General features: G+C 30.7%; 1 protein-coding gene and 1 pseudogene across 1 annotated transcript; both read left to right on the top strand.

Moving 5' to 3' along the window:
* The first annotated feature begins 5062 nt into the window (after nucleotides 1-5062).
* LOC114375114 (phospholipase A1-IIgamma-like) lies at nucleotides 5063-8205 on the top strand. Its single transcript, XM_028332864.1, has 2 exons — nucleotides 5063-5896; nucleotides 7382-8205. Exons 1-2 carry the CDS (start codon nucleotides 5237-5239, stop codon nucleotides 7985-7987), a joined length of 1266 nt encoding a protein of 421 aa, XP_028188665.1. The 5' UTR covers nucleotides 5063-5236; the 3' UTR covers nucleotides 7988-8205.
* Nucleotides 8206-13110: 4905 nt separating this feature from the next.
* Nucleotides 13111-14737, top strand: LOC114373808 (annotated as a pseudogene).
* The last annotated feature ends 1906 nt before the right edge of the window (nucleotides 14738-16643 follow it).

Genomic DNA, 16643 nt, shown 5'->3' on the forward strand with positions numbered 1-16643 from the left:
CTAGATAGCACTACTTTTGCACTATAGCAATCAATTTGTGGGTACCCTAAATAATAAGGAAAATGATATAAAAGCACTTAATTAACATCAATCAATTTTCTGACTCAAAATAGATCTTCACAAATAAACATGTGATGGAGAAGGGATTGTACCATGATACTGTGAGATATTTGGGGCCATAGGATAATTTTATTGGCTGCCTACAACAATTCTCGTGTTGAGTTGGTGAGACATATATTCTTCTCTCAATGTAAAGGCACATCTTGTGATTATTCTTATGATATAATAAAATTTCCTTCTTTTGCCAAACAATTTTTTTTAATATTCATGGATACCCTTGGTATTTGCCAGTTTACACAAAATTTGCAGGTAGTTGTCTATGCGGATACCCGTAGGATTGAAGGGGCGGGTATGATCGGATTTTCTAGCATGCAGGGTGGGTAGTGGGTAGCCACTACCCGTGCCTGCACCCATTATCATTCCTACCTCCACCTGACCGCAACAACCATGGCGCCCCCACCTCCAGCTGACCCTAACAAGAAGAATGTGAATTCCTTTGCTCAAATGTTGCAAAAGGGAGGTGGCTGTTGAAAAAAAGGACTTTAAGTTACTGAGGATAAGGATATTTGGTGTTGCACATAAGGTTGCGCTAGAGTTAGCACTATTATTGTGAAGAGATTGAAGGAGATGGTTGTTGGAAAAAGGAGAGGAACTTTGAGCAGCTCATGGAGGTTGTTGGGAATCTTAAACATAAGAATGTGGTTGAGCTGGAGGGGTATTTGCCACCCAAAATCAAGACTGAAAATATTGAGTTGAAGGGGACTCCAAAACCAAGAAAAGGGTGTCACCTTATTTCAGAATAACAATTTGAAATATGATTTTTATATTTTGAAATAACTATTTCGAAATAGGTTTCTAGTTTACTTATACACTTTTGGAATAACTATTTCAAAATATGAAAATGATATCACAAAATAGCTATTCCTATAATATATTGGTAATCCGAAAAACCTATTTTGGAATACCAAATTCTGGAATGACCATTCCATGATAAAGAGAGGGTAATATAGGAATTTTAAAACATTTGAAGGTGCAGAAAGCAATGAATGAAGTGCAAGAAGTTTGGTCTATCCAAGTAAGAGATAGGGAATTGCTATTCATGGTTTATAGGGTAATTGGTAGCAAATGGGTTGGAGTGCAATTGTGTGGGCCATTTGGCAACAAAGAAATGCAATGCTTTTTGAAGGAAGTAACTTTGAGGTTGAACAAATTTGGCAGAGAATTATGTTTGCGATGTGGTCTTGGATGAAGGAATATTGCAAAGACTTCAATTATTCGTTTGTGCAGGGGCAAGTGAACCCAACTGTGTGCTTGACGTCTCCATAATCTTATGCTTGGTTTCGCTTGTTATGATGAGGTTAGTTCTGGTTTAGTTTCATAGCATATAGTTGGTGTTGTGGAGATAGAATTCATATCTTTTGTTTTGCAGCATTGTTTTTGGCAGATTCAAATTCTATTTTATCCATGTCTAGTGTTGTTGGTACTGGATACATAAGCTGATATTTTCATTGGTGTAATGTTCTGACTTAAGTCTTTTGTGAGAGCTTGGACCTCACTATGTACTCAATAACTAACACACACACATAAATTCTAATGGCTGATAAAAAAAAGGGAATTGTTATTCACACCTTCACCCTCCTTTCCTCCCTACAACCTTCCCACCACACCCCCATTCATGATCCCCTTCTTTTGCTCACCGTCACACGAATCACACCACCCCTAAGACATCTACACCCCTTCTCTCATTCTTGCTTTTTTTTTTCTTATCTCTAACGTCGTATCGGACCATCTTGGTCTTTCATTTTGTTACTTTTTGCAGCTCTTCCGTTAATTATTTTCTATAATATAGGTTTAACATGATTTAATTACTATGCAAGTCCCTAAATTTTTACCAATTTTTTTTTCAATTAGATTTCTAAACTTGTATTATTTTTAATTAGATTCCTGAACTTATATATTTTTTTTTAATTAGGTCCTTGTATTAGGAACCTAATTAAAAAAAGAAAAAAATTATACACTACATTAATATAAAAAGTTTTACACAATCATACAATCACATCTTTGTATGATAAGTTTATTCATTTTTAAAATAATTCAAGCAATGATTTATGATTGGATGAAGGTGTAAAATTATTTTACATTGTTAGTACATAAATATTAAATTTTTTTAAAAAAATACAAGTTAAACAACCCAATTGATAAAAAAAAAATTCAGAATTTAATTTAAAATGGTTAAATACTTCACGACCTACTCATTAATTTAAATCTTTTACATTGTAAAAACTAATTTTCATATTGTAGTTACTAGTTAGCAGTGTTGGGTCACACGTACCTTAATATAAAAATACATTCTTATACTATTACGGAATGCGGAGGACGGAAGCAGAGGGACAGTGGCAGATTGTTGACTTGAGGAGGGATAAAGACATTCTGAACGTGAAAATAAAAGTTTTTTTTAATTAAATATTAAGATAGGATAAAAGATGAATTTTATAAAAAATATTAAGGATAAAAGTGAAAAAAATTATAATAATTTAGAAGTTATAAATTTAAACACTATTTTATCTGGGAAGAAATGTTATACAAGTTAAACAATGCTATAAGTTAATAAAATTAATTAAACTCATTCTTAAGGCAAATTTACTCATATTTACACATTAAATTAAGAATATGCTCTAATGATGAAAATTGTGTTGAGACTAACGTCTCCTACAGACATGAAATCCCTGGTAGGCGTGCCAGTCTTATTCTTTTTCTTGATTTAGCTTAGCTTTACCACTTTAACCTTAATTTATTTTGACAAGTTACGCAAAGCATCTAATCAATGAGTTGCAAATACCTGCCTTCTTCAACTTGGCAGCATCTTGATAACTGTCTGCGTGTAGCATAGTGGCATTTGTTAAATAGTGTTTGTAACTTAGAAGGCTAAACAATATCTTTAGAAGAATTTATTTTGAGTTTTTGAACCATTTTTATAAGTCTCATTATATTTTAAAAGAATTTATTTTGAGTTTTTAATTATTTTTATAAGTCTCATGATATAACATAAGATGGAATAATTTTTATTATTTTTTATTTTAGTTGTAGAACTTAATTTAGATTTTTGAACTTGCAAAAATAAAATTTCTTTTTTCTCAAATGATATTAAAAAAAATTAAAAAAAAAAGATTTTTAAGGGTTCTTTTCCTAAAATTTAACCTCCAACATGAAAAACTTTTAAATAAAAATAATAATAGATTTAGTTGACAAGAATTTTTGAGTTCAAGAACTCAACTTAAAAATCTTTATTAAAGAAGAATCTAGTATCTACTTTAGGACAAAAAATTCCAAGGACAGACAGGAATATAATTATGGCTAGGTCAATTTATATCTCTAATTTCAATTAATGTGCGCGACGTATGTTAAACAACGCTAAATTCTTCGATCTATGGCAATATAATTGTTGTAAAGCGTAAAACTATTATGTTTAAAGAAATTTAATAATATATATATATATATATATATATATTATAATGTTTTTTTAAGAAAATCTTATTGTTGTTTGAGAATCTCAATTTTGAAAAGTAATTTGATGGGTAGTGAAATCATATTGCGAAGTTATACTTTATTTGCAGCATCAATGATTCAAATCTTGAAAAAGATCATTGTTCGCAAACAGGAAAGTTTCTGTGGGACCAAGCCTATTTGGTATTTACCCTGCAAGAGACAAATGGTCTTTGAAGGCAAGTTTGTAAGGACAGGAAATACAAAGTACATAACACGACTTCACAGCCATTACTCCACGTACTTAGATCGCCTTTAAAGGGGTGAAACCTTTGCTTGCGGCGTTGAAATTGCTGGGAAACTTAAACTTTGGAGTATTGTTATGTTATTATTTATTAATTATTAGGAAAATACTAATTTATGTTGTAAGCACGTTAATTAAGAAATTTAAAATATATTTTTACTGAGTGATGAAAAAAAATTTTACTTATAGTTTTTTTTTTTACGTTTTTTTAATAATTTTTAAATGAATATTTTTCTTAAAATTTTTTTAACTAATGTTTTAAGAACATCAGCGATGTCCGATTGCTTTTTTTTTTTTTTTAGTAAAGAGTGCCTTGAAAACCGTCAATATTCTATCCGTCTGGATATATAAGTCATAGGATAACATGATGTTGGTTAAAAGAATACTATTTCTCAGAAACTGATAATTATATATGACATGGTTTGCGGGAAAAGATATAATATTTAACTATAAATTTTAGAAGTATCTACAAATAATTACTATCATTAACATTATTACGATCATTGTCACATCTATTTTAAAAGACGGGACCACTGATTTTTTTATTTATTACATCGCTATTTTAATTAAACGAGAGGCCCTTCAATTATTTATACAACACGCGCGAGGCTGAACGCCATCTGGATGGACTATATTTGAACAAGATCCAAATCTTGTCTCCATGTTTTTTGGATTTCATTATATTTTTTAATTAAATATTAATTAAAAACTCGAGCAAAATTAAGTGAGATTTTATTAAATTATATTTCAAAAGTCCGTTAGAAAGATTAAATAAAATGATTGAATATTATATTCCATGCAATTGAATTGTAAACATATATATCTTGTATCCAATTAATTCGAACCTTATGTTTTTTTTGGAGGTGGAACCTAGCTTATGTTATAAACTTCATATCATGTTTTTATATTATATATATAGTTGTTTTTTAAGGGAACCTAGATATTTCTCATGGAGAATCAATGATTAAGTTATCAAAAGTATTTAAATTTATTCAATTTCTTGTATAATCATAGTAATTATTATTTTTTATTCTTTGAAGAGTGTCCGAAGTATTCACAACTTAGTCTAAAATTTAATTATATTTACATCTTTTCGTTTCTCTAAAAATGTATTATGTATAAATTAAATTTATTTTTTCACCCATAAATTTAGACTGTGCTATCAATTGAATTATATGATAGGATAAATTTAGATAAGAGTTTGATATTATAACACAAATTTTTCTATGTAAACTTGAGGAGTTGGAACCCTGACCACAGAGACACTGGCAAGCATGTGCTGTATATGATTGATTAGAACTTACAACAATAACTAAGCCTAGTGGCTTTCATATTCACACCCCTTCCAAAGGCAGAGAGTCATCTAATTATATATTTAGGAATAAATACATGAAGAGGAAGTTCTCTCTGGTTCCATATATAGCATCGTTGATCAAAAGGTGGATCGGTAAGGAAAAGAAGATCATGAATAGCAGCATAGCGAAAAAATGGCGACAACTCAGTGGCCAAGATCATTGGAAGGGTCTGATAGACCCTCTGGACATTGATCTCCGCCGCTACATCATACTCTACGGCGAAATGGCTCAAGCGGCATACGATGCTTTCAACACGGAGAAAGCATCAAAGTATGCCGGAAGCTGCAGATACGCCAAAAAGAGTTTCTTCTCCAAAGTTGCTTTGGTGAATGGCAACCCCTACACGTATTCCGTGACAAAGTTTCTGTATGCAACGTCGGAAATCGACGTCCCTGATGCCTTCATCATAAAGTCGTTTTCTAGGGAGGCTTGGAGCAGGGAATCGAATTGGATAGGGTATGTTGCGGTGGCCACGGATGAAGGGAAAGCGGCGTTGGGGAGAAGGGACATTGTGATTGTGTGGAGAGGCACGGTGCAGACGTTGGAGTGGGTTAATGATCTTCAGTTTCTGTTGGTTCCTGCTCCTAAAGTGTTTGGTAAGAACACTGATCCTAAAGTGCACCAGGGTTGGTACTCCATTTACACCTCTGAAGACCCTCGTTCTCCCTTTAACCAGACCAGTGCTAGAAGCCAGGTATGTGTATACATCTAATATTTCTATTTTCTTTTAATTCTCTGGGAAATTTAATGTTGTCATCGCTTTTCATAAAACATGATATGAAAGGAAATTGTTTCTTAAATACAATTGAATTAAAATGAATAAATAAAAAATTAATATAAGATCTTATTTCGTTCACATAAATAAAAATAATTTATTTAGTCTAGGAATTTCAATCTTATTGTTTGTAATTAAAAAAAATTAATGCAGTAATGTTTACATATCATAAATTAATAAGATTAATAATCTCTCTAATCAAATGAATTAGATGAAGAGTGTAATTTCTAACCTAGGACAGAAAAATTGAATTACAAAAAAGTTATTTCATTGATTTTGGAATGTAACTTTCAGGGAAAATTATTAGATTGTTATGGAACACTGCCTTTATGATTCTGGCCAATTTATGTATGACATGTATTTAAGATTTTTAATTTATAAAAAAATTAATATTTAATTATGTGTCTATAAAGATTAATTGAGACCATTAATTTAAGAAAAAACTAATAACACTTTATTTTATTATATGTATATGCAATAAAATTAGTTGGGACTACAATGATTTTGAATCACCTAACTTTTTTTTATTTGTTAGATGTGTATATGAAAAAAGATGAATAAAAAAAAAGTTAGGTGGCGACACTGAGAGGTAGACAAAATTGGATATATTGAATATTGCTTATAGATTTAAAGTTCGAATAAAAAAAAAATATTAATTCAAAAATCAGATAAGTACATGACGATCTCATGAGATCCAACCAGCATCCTTCGACAAAAGAAAAAACCCAAGCCCTATAGCATCAAAGTTACTATATGCTTTCTAAGCTTATTGTTATACCAGCCCCTGTATACTATATTATCTATGATATGATCAACTATATTTCTATTCACATTATTTTTTAAAATTTCATCATTTCTATATAACCACACCTCGTAAAGAGTTTCAGTGAGTGCTAGTTTTAGGAGTTTAGCTTTCCACCATTTCTTTCCGGTTTCTCAAATAGTCCACTTAAGTTCTACATCCCAAGTTTTAGGTTCATGAGTAACTTCAATCCATTTAAGAATTTGCTCCCATATAGATTTAAAGTTTTAATATTCAGATAATGAAACTTATGAAGTGCATTTCAGTTGCTGAAATCAGATCGTCTATCTTTTTTTTTTAGAAGAAGATCGTCTATCCTTTTTATCTGTCTTGATTGTCTTCTTTCTTGTTCTTTTAATAAATAAATAAAATTAACAAATAGGCGCAGAATATTAATAACTAATTATTGATTTTTGCTATTCAAAGGGAGAGAAAATTTAGTGATATCGATCTTTGAAACAACTAAACTTAAGCTAGGAAATCATATTAAGTAATTAATGTTGATAACATGAATACTTTCTGCTTCAAATTAAAAGACAGAAAAACATTGTTTTCTTGATGTTGATTTATCTATATATAAAAACAATTAATATTATGTGCAGGTCCTAAGTGAGGTGAGAAGACTGGTGGAGCTATATAAGAATGAAGAAATAAGCATAACTATAACCGGTCACAGTTTAGGTGCTGCAATTGCAACCCTTAATGCGGTGGACATTGTTACAAACGGGTACAACAAGCCAAATGATCCATCTCTCAAGGCTTCTCCAGTCACTGCCATTGTGTTTGCAAGCCCAAGAGTTGGTGACATAAACTTTCAGAAGGTTTTTTCTGGCTATAAAGATCTGACAACCATACGCATTCGAAACGAGTTGGATATTGTTCCAAACTACCCTCTTGTTGGGTATTCGGATGTGGGTGAGGAGTTGAAGATCGATACCCGAAAATCGATGTACTTGAAGAGTCCTGGGAATCCTTCAAGTTGGCATAATTTGGAGGCTTACTTGCATGGAGTGGCAGGAACACAAGGGAGCAAAGGAGGATTCAATTTAGAGGTTCATCGCGATATTGCACTTGTGAATAAGACCTTGGATGCTCTAAAAGATGAATTGCTTGTGCCAGTGTCATGGAGGATCGAAAAGAATAAGGGTATGTTTCAACAAAACGATGGTTCGTGGAAGCTGATGGATCATGAAGAAGATGACTTTTGATCCTTAATTAATTGAGACTTGAGAATGCCTTTATTTCGTTAAGTTTCACATTTGAGGTTGTTGTCGATTGGAGAAAATATTAACTAATTGGATTTGTTTATTATGTAATCCTTTGTTTTTTTATTTATCTGCATGGTGTAACCCTTTGTATATAAGAAGCCTCACGCGATAATCGTTTTGAAAGAATGGAGTATTGGTTGAATAATGGCAGCTGTCAACTTTTGTTTGTCGAACTTTAATTTGAAAAATGTAATTTTTTATGGCTTAAATAATTTTTATTATCAGTAAAATAAGTCATTTTGATTTTATGATCTATTTTTTTATTTTATTTTAGATGTACTCAATATTTTTTGTTTTTAATTTTATTACTAAGTCTCAACGAAGATCCCTTAAGTGAATACTTTATTTCTCTAATTCTTGATATCATTTTTTATTGCAATACTTTTTTGTCATTGAATTAACTACTAATTTTATTGTTATTTATCTTTTTTTAATATTTTACACAATGAAATAAATGTCTTTCATATTTTTTTGGCAAAATAAGATATTCTGTAAAATATAATGTCGTTATATATAATTTTAAAATAATTAACTGATTTAATATATTAATTATGTTTTAAAATAATTAATGTCGTTATATATAATATTAAAATTTTTAATGTATATTTAATGCACATATAAATTTACATAATAAATTGTAACAATTAATTTTGATCTAATAATTAATTTATTTACACATATAAATTTTTATGAAACCTATGATTTTTATTTAAAATTTATATATGTAAAAAATATATTATTAAATCAAAATTAATTGTAATAAAATCAAAAAATACATTAGTATATTTATGCTAATAATGTCTTTTTTCTACAATTTACATATATAAACAAATTAATTATTAGATCAAAATTAATTATCACAAAATTTATTATGTAAATTTATATGTGAATTAAATTTACATTAGAAATTTTACTATTATATATAACAACATTAATTATTTTACAATACAATTAACTTATTAGCTCATTTGAATAGAGAATTATGTTAATAATACGAAAATTACATGTTTGATTTCTGCTTGAATCATTAATTCATAAAACATATTTTTAAATTTTTTTAAAAAAATCGTATGGATCACTTACAAATTAGTGTCTCATATAAATTTGCAATTCATAACAATTTTACAAAAAAATAAAATTAAAATTATGCATGTTATATTAGGTGTACCAACAACTTACTTGGTGTGCAATAAGATACTTGATATGACAATAAAAAAAAAAACTTGGTACCCCCAGAGGCTCCTCGCTATGCGAAGGTATGGGGGAGGGATGTTGTACCAACTACTTACTTGATGTGCAATAAGATACTTGATATGACAATGTATAGAAAAATTTCTTTGTAGGCCAGAGAGGGAAAGGTGATTAAGGTAATTCTCTTGGATCCACTTTATTCTCATTAATAAGTATTATTGTCATTATTACTAACTAGAAGTGGAAGTCTATAATATACTGTCGTTGGAAGATGGAAATTCACTTATTAAGAGAAGGAAATTAAATCATTTTTATGCATGATCAACGATCGAAAAAAGTTTCATGATATCAACTAATAAAAGTGATTGTACATGTGATTTTAAAATGATTATTATAAAAATTAATTAATTTATTAGACATGTCATTTTTATTCAATTACAATGAGAAAAAAAATTCTTGTTACTGATAATGCTGGACTATTTATTCAATTAAATAAGAAATTAATGTTCTCACGGGTAATAATACTATCTTTTTCACTCACATAATGAATACCTAAGAGTTATTTTCAAAAATAATGTTTGGAACAATTTTAACATGATCAAACTATTTCTTCTATTAAGATTTGATTTGAAATTTCTTTACTATATTTTATTTTTTATTTAAATTTAAAATATTCACAATTATAAATGCAGATGAATTGAAAAAAATATATTAATTTTGAATGGTCTTGATTTAATGAACTTTCTCATATTGATGATATAGTTTCAAAATTTGAAGTACTAAGAGAATTATTAAAAAAAAGAAATTAAAACTCCAATAAAAATATTAAGTTATATAAAAGAAGTTAGATTATTTTTCAAAATACACGAATTCCTTATAGAATGTTATATTTATAATGCATAAAAATAAGTTTTCCAAAATCAAAATTACCTAAATTCTATCTAAGTCCTACAATATTATAAAATAGATTGAATAATGGTTAAGTCATCTTATATATTAAGAGAGTAAAATACTAGAATATAATGAATTAATTATAAAACCTTAATAAATTATTAATCTGTACATAAGATTAAGACATTAATATAGGAAATGACAATTTATATTATATATTGAATCTGTTTAAAAATGTTGTCATATGCCCATACTGAGGCATGGTAAGAGCGTCACATTTTATTATACATCTACAAGTTTAAAATGGAAGTTGAAGCTGCTTGCTTAGTTTGAAACACGCAACACGCAAATACCCATAACATCACAGAAAATGAGAAAATACGGAGACTGATATTTCTGACGATCGAGAATATGATATGCTTGCTAAATCACTCCCATGAATAATTCAGCACAAGCACACATTGACATTGACCACACTATATATGAGCAGACCGTAGCTGAGCAAATTTCACCAGATCATTCTCCATGTTAAAGTCAACTTATTGATACTTTCTAGAATTAAATGTAAGTTCTCAAAGGAACAAAGCCAATCCTTGGTTTAAATTAAATATTTTGTTGCAAAAATGATACTCGTATGCACAAATTTTGACCATGTTTAATTTCCATTTCTTTTAATTTTAAAATAGAACTGTTTGGTGAATAATTTAAAATGTTTAAATTTACTACCTCACTCAATAAAAGAATATGTTTTTAAAAATAAAAATATTATGTAAAATTAATTTAATCTTAAAAAATTTATTTTAATATTAAAAATACATAAAATAAAAATATATACATTTTAAAAAATGAATTGTCAATTTTTTTAGTCAATAAAAATTAATTTAGAAATGATTTAAAATAGTTTATTATTGACAATATTAATTGAAGAAACTTGATTTTAAAACTCCACCAAGTAAATCCATCTTGGATTAATGGTTATATACATGAAGAATAATTTTAAAGCTGACCACATTCAAAATGAATGCCCTAAATTTGACGTTGTAGCCAATGCTAGCTGGACGCCAAGCCATTCTTCGTCATTATTAGGATATAATACACATCACTGGATGGTGTAGCTAGTTGTGTGTACTGTGTAATAATATTCCATATGAAGAATGAGATCAGCATCGCTCTGAAAACTCATGACAGCCATGAAAATAAAGTCTTGTCTTTTTCACTGGCCAGAAAGTCTCCTTTCAGCCCGGTGGGCATAAACCAATGCTTTCCTCCTTCGTCTTTCTCTGTTTTCATTCTCGTCTACTTTCTTTTATTCCCATCTCTCTTCATTCTTGACTGACTATTGTAGCCGCCCGAAAGGCTGCTATGAGTCATATATGACTTTGTCATAAAACCATGAATTTTAAGCCATTTTGCATAAAGGATTCCAGGTGTTATATTTCCTGTTTATATTATTATACTTATATATGACATTGCTTGTGCTTCTTCAAGGTCATAGCATATTTACACTTACTAAAGATTGTTAAACTTTTTGTAGTTTAAACTTATGACTGGAATCAAATTGAATTCGCCATAAAAGAGGGATTGATTAAAACTCGCAATCACGAGTTAAGAAAAATGAGAAGGTTTGGTTATGCTATTTATATTTAATTATATGGTTCAGATTTAATTCTCTTAAAGATAATTTTTTTCTTATATATAATCAAATATTTAAAACTTATAATGAGTGGCTCAAAGTAGTACGTTGGATGGTTGATGAACATTTTATCTTTGTAAGGTCATCAGGAGCTTAAAACTATGCAAAAACAATTGAAAACAGTAACAATCCCATTACTCTGCATGAAAATTAATGTACACTTATAAACTCTTATCGGTATATTTGTATCGGGAAAACATATAATTAAGAACCGGCAGTTGTTTAATTAATTAATTTATTTATAAGAACCGGCAGTTAAGCTGGCCTAGTGGCCGGGAAGGAAATGGAAAAATGAAAATGAAAATATGCTTACTTATTTTTTTTGTCTTTAACTCTAATTAATGAGAAAAAAATCATAACTAATTTGAAATTTAACGGGATAAATAAAGTTGGATTAAGAATTATTTTCCTAAAGAATCAAATTTAAATAATATTTAAATAATTTATTTTTAGCTATAACACATTAAAATATGTTTGCTAGTAAAAGTAATCCAATAATTAATCTGTGTTAAAATATGTTTAGAACTAAAAATAATAGTAGATAATTAAATCTAGAAATTTAGATAAAATAATTAAGAATTTCAATTTTAAAAATTAATAGCAGGACGTGTTTATTGATTAAAACTAAGTAGGCATGATATCACGTACCGTCACTCGTCCATGGTGAGAATGAAGACAAATAGAAATGATCAGCTGAACTGGTCAAGGTCTGACAAGTTAGAGTTAGAGAATAGATATGACTTTCCCTTCTACGCTTAAATGGCAACAACTGCAAGGACGTTTGACTTTATTTATTTCTTTAATGACACGTGCCTGACATGCACAATGGAGTTTACGGTGATTACGTACTTACTAATTCAATAAATGAAAATGATTCATGGTTCCATGCTACCTACCATCCAACCTTGTTTAAGCCATTAATAAAATGGAATGATTATGTATCTATAAAGAAAATTTTAAAAAATAAATGAAAGATAAAAATAATTATATATGATATTATTTTTTACTTTGAAATATTAATTTTTTTCCAATGAAATATAATATCTATCAGATTCAGTTCATTTTCTGGTTAAAAAAAAGAAATTCAGCTCATTCTATAATCTTCCAAGATTTTCTTTGATCTAAATATTTAAAGAATTAATTGACTGTTTAAAAATGGAAAGTCATACTGATGGGCGAAGAATATAACATCCAACTGCATGGGAATAACGACCTATAAATATAAACAACCTTTGCACGAAGAACAAACCCATTCTAGAATAACCTTTGGTTCCAAATTCCTATTTCTTTGGATTTGCACAAAGTGATAAACCTTTCCTCTTTGAGAGGCCACTCAACCCAACAATGGAAACCCCAACGAGATTCTCAAGTTGCCGAGGCGTGGCCTTTGAGGTGAAACCTCACGCTGATCCCTTTGCAATAGTAACTACACCCACATCCCAAAGCCTCTCAAACAGCAAACGAATTTGGCCTTTAGACACTTCCAGAGTCTTCCCTTCTTCATCACAAAGATCCTTCAGCAGTGTCAGTAGCCATTTCTGTGACCTCGACGACGACGATGAAGAAGAAGATGCTCCTGAAAGCATCTTTGAAAAAACCTACGATGTAGAGAAACAAAACCAACTTGCCGCTGTGCACAATAATGGTATTGTTGGTAGCACTAGCAAGTCTGAGCAACCCTCAAAGCCTTCAAGAAAAAACGAATCAAGACTCTCAGTCATACTTCTAGATCAAGGCTTGTTCACTGTGTACAAGCGACTTTTCATGCTTTGCTTAACCTTTAACGTTACTGGCTTGGTTCTTGCAGCCACAGGGAATTTTCCCTATGCAAGGAATAGAGCTGCTCTATTCTCTATTGGGAACATACTCGCCTTAACTCTCTGTCGAAGTGAGGCCTTCTTGCGTCTTGTCTTTTGGCTTGCGGTGAAGACCCTTGGAAGGTCCTGGGTGCCTCTCTTCCTCAAAACAGCCACCACTTCTCTTTTACAAAGCTTGGGAGGCATACACAGTGGTTGTGGCGTGTCTTCGATTGCATGGCTGGTGTATGCATTAGTCCTCACTCTTAAAGATAGAGACAACACTTCACCAGAGATTATTGGTGTTTCCTCTGCCATTCTTGGCCTTCTTTGTCTCTCTTCTTTGGCTGCATTCCCGCTTGTTCGCCATCTCCATCACAATGTGTTTGAGAGGACACATCGTTTTGCTGGATGGATGGCCTTGTGTCTCCTTTGGGCTTTCATCATGCTTACTATTTCTTATGACCCTAAATCCAAATCCTACTCAAAAGAACTCGGATCAAGGTTGGTTAGAAGCCAAGAGTATTGGTTCACAGTGACTATAACCGTGCAAATAATCTTGCCATGGTTGACTGTGAGACGTGTTGCTGTGAAAGTGTCAAGTGCTTCTGGCCATGCTTCAATGATAAAGTTAGAGGGAGGGATAAAGGCAGGGATACTTGGTAGGATTAGCCCCTCTCCACTCTCTGAGTGGCATGCTTTTGGCATAATCTCGGATGGGAAGAAAGAGCACATGATGCTTGCAGGTGCAGTTGGTGATTTCACCAAGTCTTTGGTCTCAAACCCACCAAGCCATTTGTGGGTTCGCCAAGTGCACTTTGCGGGACTCCCTTATTTGGTGAACATGTATGATAGGGTCTTGTTGGTGGCCACTGGGTCGGGAATTTGCGTGTTTCTTTCGTTCCTTTTGCAGCCATCTAAAGCGGATGTTTATCTGCTTTGGGTGGCAAAGGGTGTTGAGCAAAACTTTGGTGAGGAAATTAAGGAAATGGTAAGTGGGGACTTAAAAGAGAAGCTTATAATCCATGATACTGCTGTGCAGGGTAGGCCAAACGTGTCTCAATTGAGTGTTACTGCTGCAAAGAAATGGAATGTTGAAGTGGTAATTGTCACAAGTAATCCAGAAGGGAGCAGAGATGTTGTCAATTCATGCAAAGCAGATGGAATTCCAGCCTTTGGTCCCATTTGGGATTCCTAGTTGTTTTTTCCCCTCTGTTACGTACTATGTTTATGGTTGTTTCCATCTGGCCTAGATAGGACAAATAGTTAAAAAGTGTGTATTTCGTCGATTCAAGCATCATATACTCCCTTTAATTATGAATGAGATGATATGAGTATCATTCGGTAAAAAAAACCATACCCGTTTTCAGGTGCTACTTTGCTTACGTATCATTTTCTACGTTGATTATTTAAATTAGTATCATTTTCTACGTCGATTATTTAAATAAGAACCGTGTACGTAGATCATTTTTTATGTCAAAATGGAATGGTTCTTGATGCCTTTCGGATCTTTTGTGATCCCTTAGTACCACCCATGGCACTTATATATATACATTATATACTTTGGGGGAATTCGAGGAAAATAAATATCAATGTCCTAAAGTTTGGATTTATAAGTCTTTTTTCTACTTATATGATGTTTATTAACTTTTTTTTACTTTTATTATGAGACTTCATCTCATATTTATTCTGTAACACGTGGATTCATCGATTTTTTTTTTTTTTACATAACATTTGATAGGATTATTACACAAAAGTTTCGGTACGAGATAAACTACTTGTTTTTATAGTTTGCATATTTTGTGTATTATCTCTTGTTATTATTGTATTTATGTTAATGTACTTTGGAATGATATGTAATCTCTTTTCAATGATATTTAAGGACCCTAATGTGGTTTTCTTTAAACTCAACTCAATTTTAGTTTTGAGTGAGAGATTCAGTTTTATAATTTTAGATGCCATTATAAATTGAAAAAATATAAAATAAGTTCATTGTTATATTTTATCACGTTTTATTGTGAAATTATGTAATATAAAAAATATTAAAACAATTAACATAATAAATAATTAAAAAGTATTAAAAAAATAAATAATTGTACAACATATGGAATTCAATTAATAAGATAAGGCATTCTTTGCTAATTTCTTCACCAAAAATTTTAATCAACAACACAAATCCATAAGTAACACAAACAGAACATAATAATAAATTTTCCGAACTGCACTTTTTTAAAGAAAAATGATTTTTCCATTTGAATCTTAAAAGAATAGAAAGGATCTTAACATAATAGATCAAGGGATAATTGTACTCAAATTCGACTCAAACACATATTCAACTCAGTTTCAACAACATCTTAACAAATTATAAAAAATAATATCAAACAAGATCTTAATAGAACAAATCAAATCACATAAAAACAGTGAGAGAAAGAGAGAATGCGGCAAAGAGAATACACTCACTGAAATTTTGGAAATGGTTGTATAAAAAAATAACTGCAAAAACTGCAACGAAATTCACTGCATAGTAATGTTTTTCTATGATGCAAGCCAACAACCCCGACTACTAAATGGAGTTGTTTTCAGGTTCTGTAAAAACGTGAAACCAGTGGTTTTAGATTAATTATGGGTACTTATTGAAAGGTTAAGACATTATTTATTATTTATAATTGCCTAAAAAAAAAGTAAGATGTGGTGTAGGAAAAGGAGGACTAGGGCACGAGCAGTTGCAGTGGGTGGTGATCGACGCGAAGCAACGAAGGAGACTACAGCACGTGAACGGAGGAGACAGAGTACCAGCATGAACAGAGGAGAGAAACAAACCAGAATGGAACGAGAGAGCAGTAGCAACACCAGCCAGAGAGAGGACCACGTTTGAGAAAAGACAAGGGTAGAATCAACCCCAAAATTGTAGAACTTATATTCTTTTTTGTTTGTGTTTATGGTAAAAATAGTTTTAAAATTTAGTAAAATTCAAAACTCTCAACAGATTTTGCCGAACATGTATTGATTTTAAAATAACATTTCA

Source organism: Glycine soja, chromosome 11 (genome assembly GCF_004193775.1).
Source record: "Glycine soja cultivar W05 chromosome 11, ASM419377v2, whole genome shotgun sequence".
In the NCBI taxonomy this organism is placed as follows: Eukaryota; Viridiplantae; Streptophyta; class Magnoliopsida; order Fabales; family Fabaceae; genus Glycine; species Glycine soja.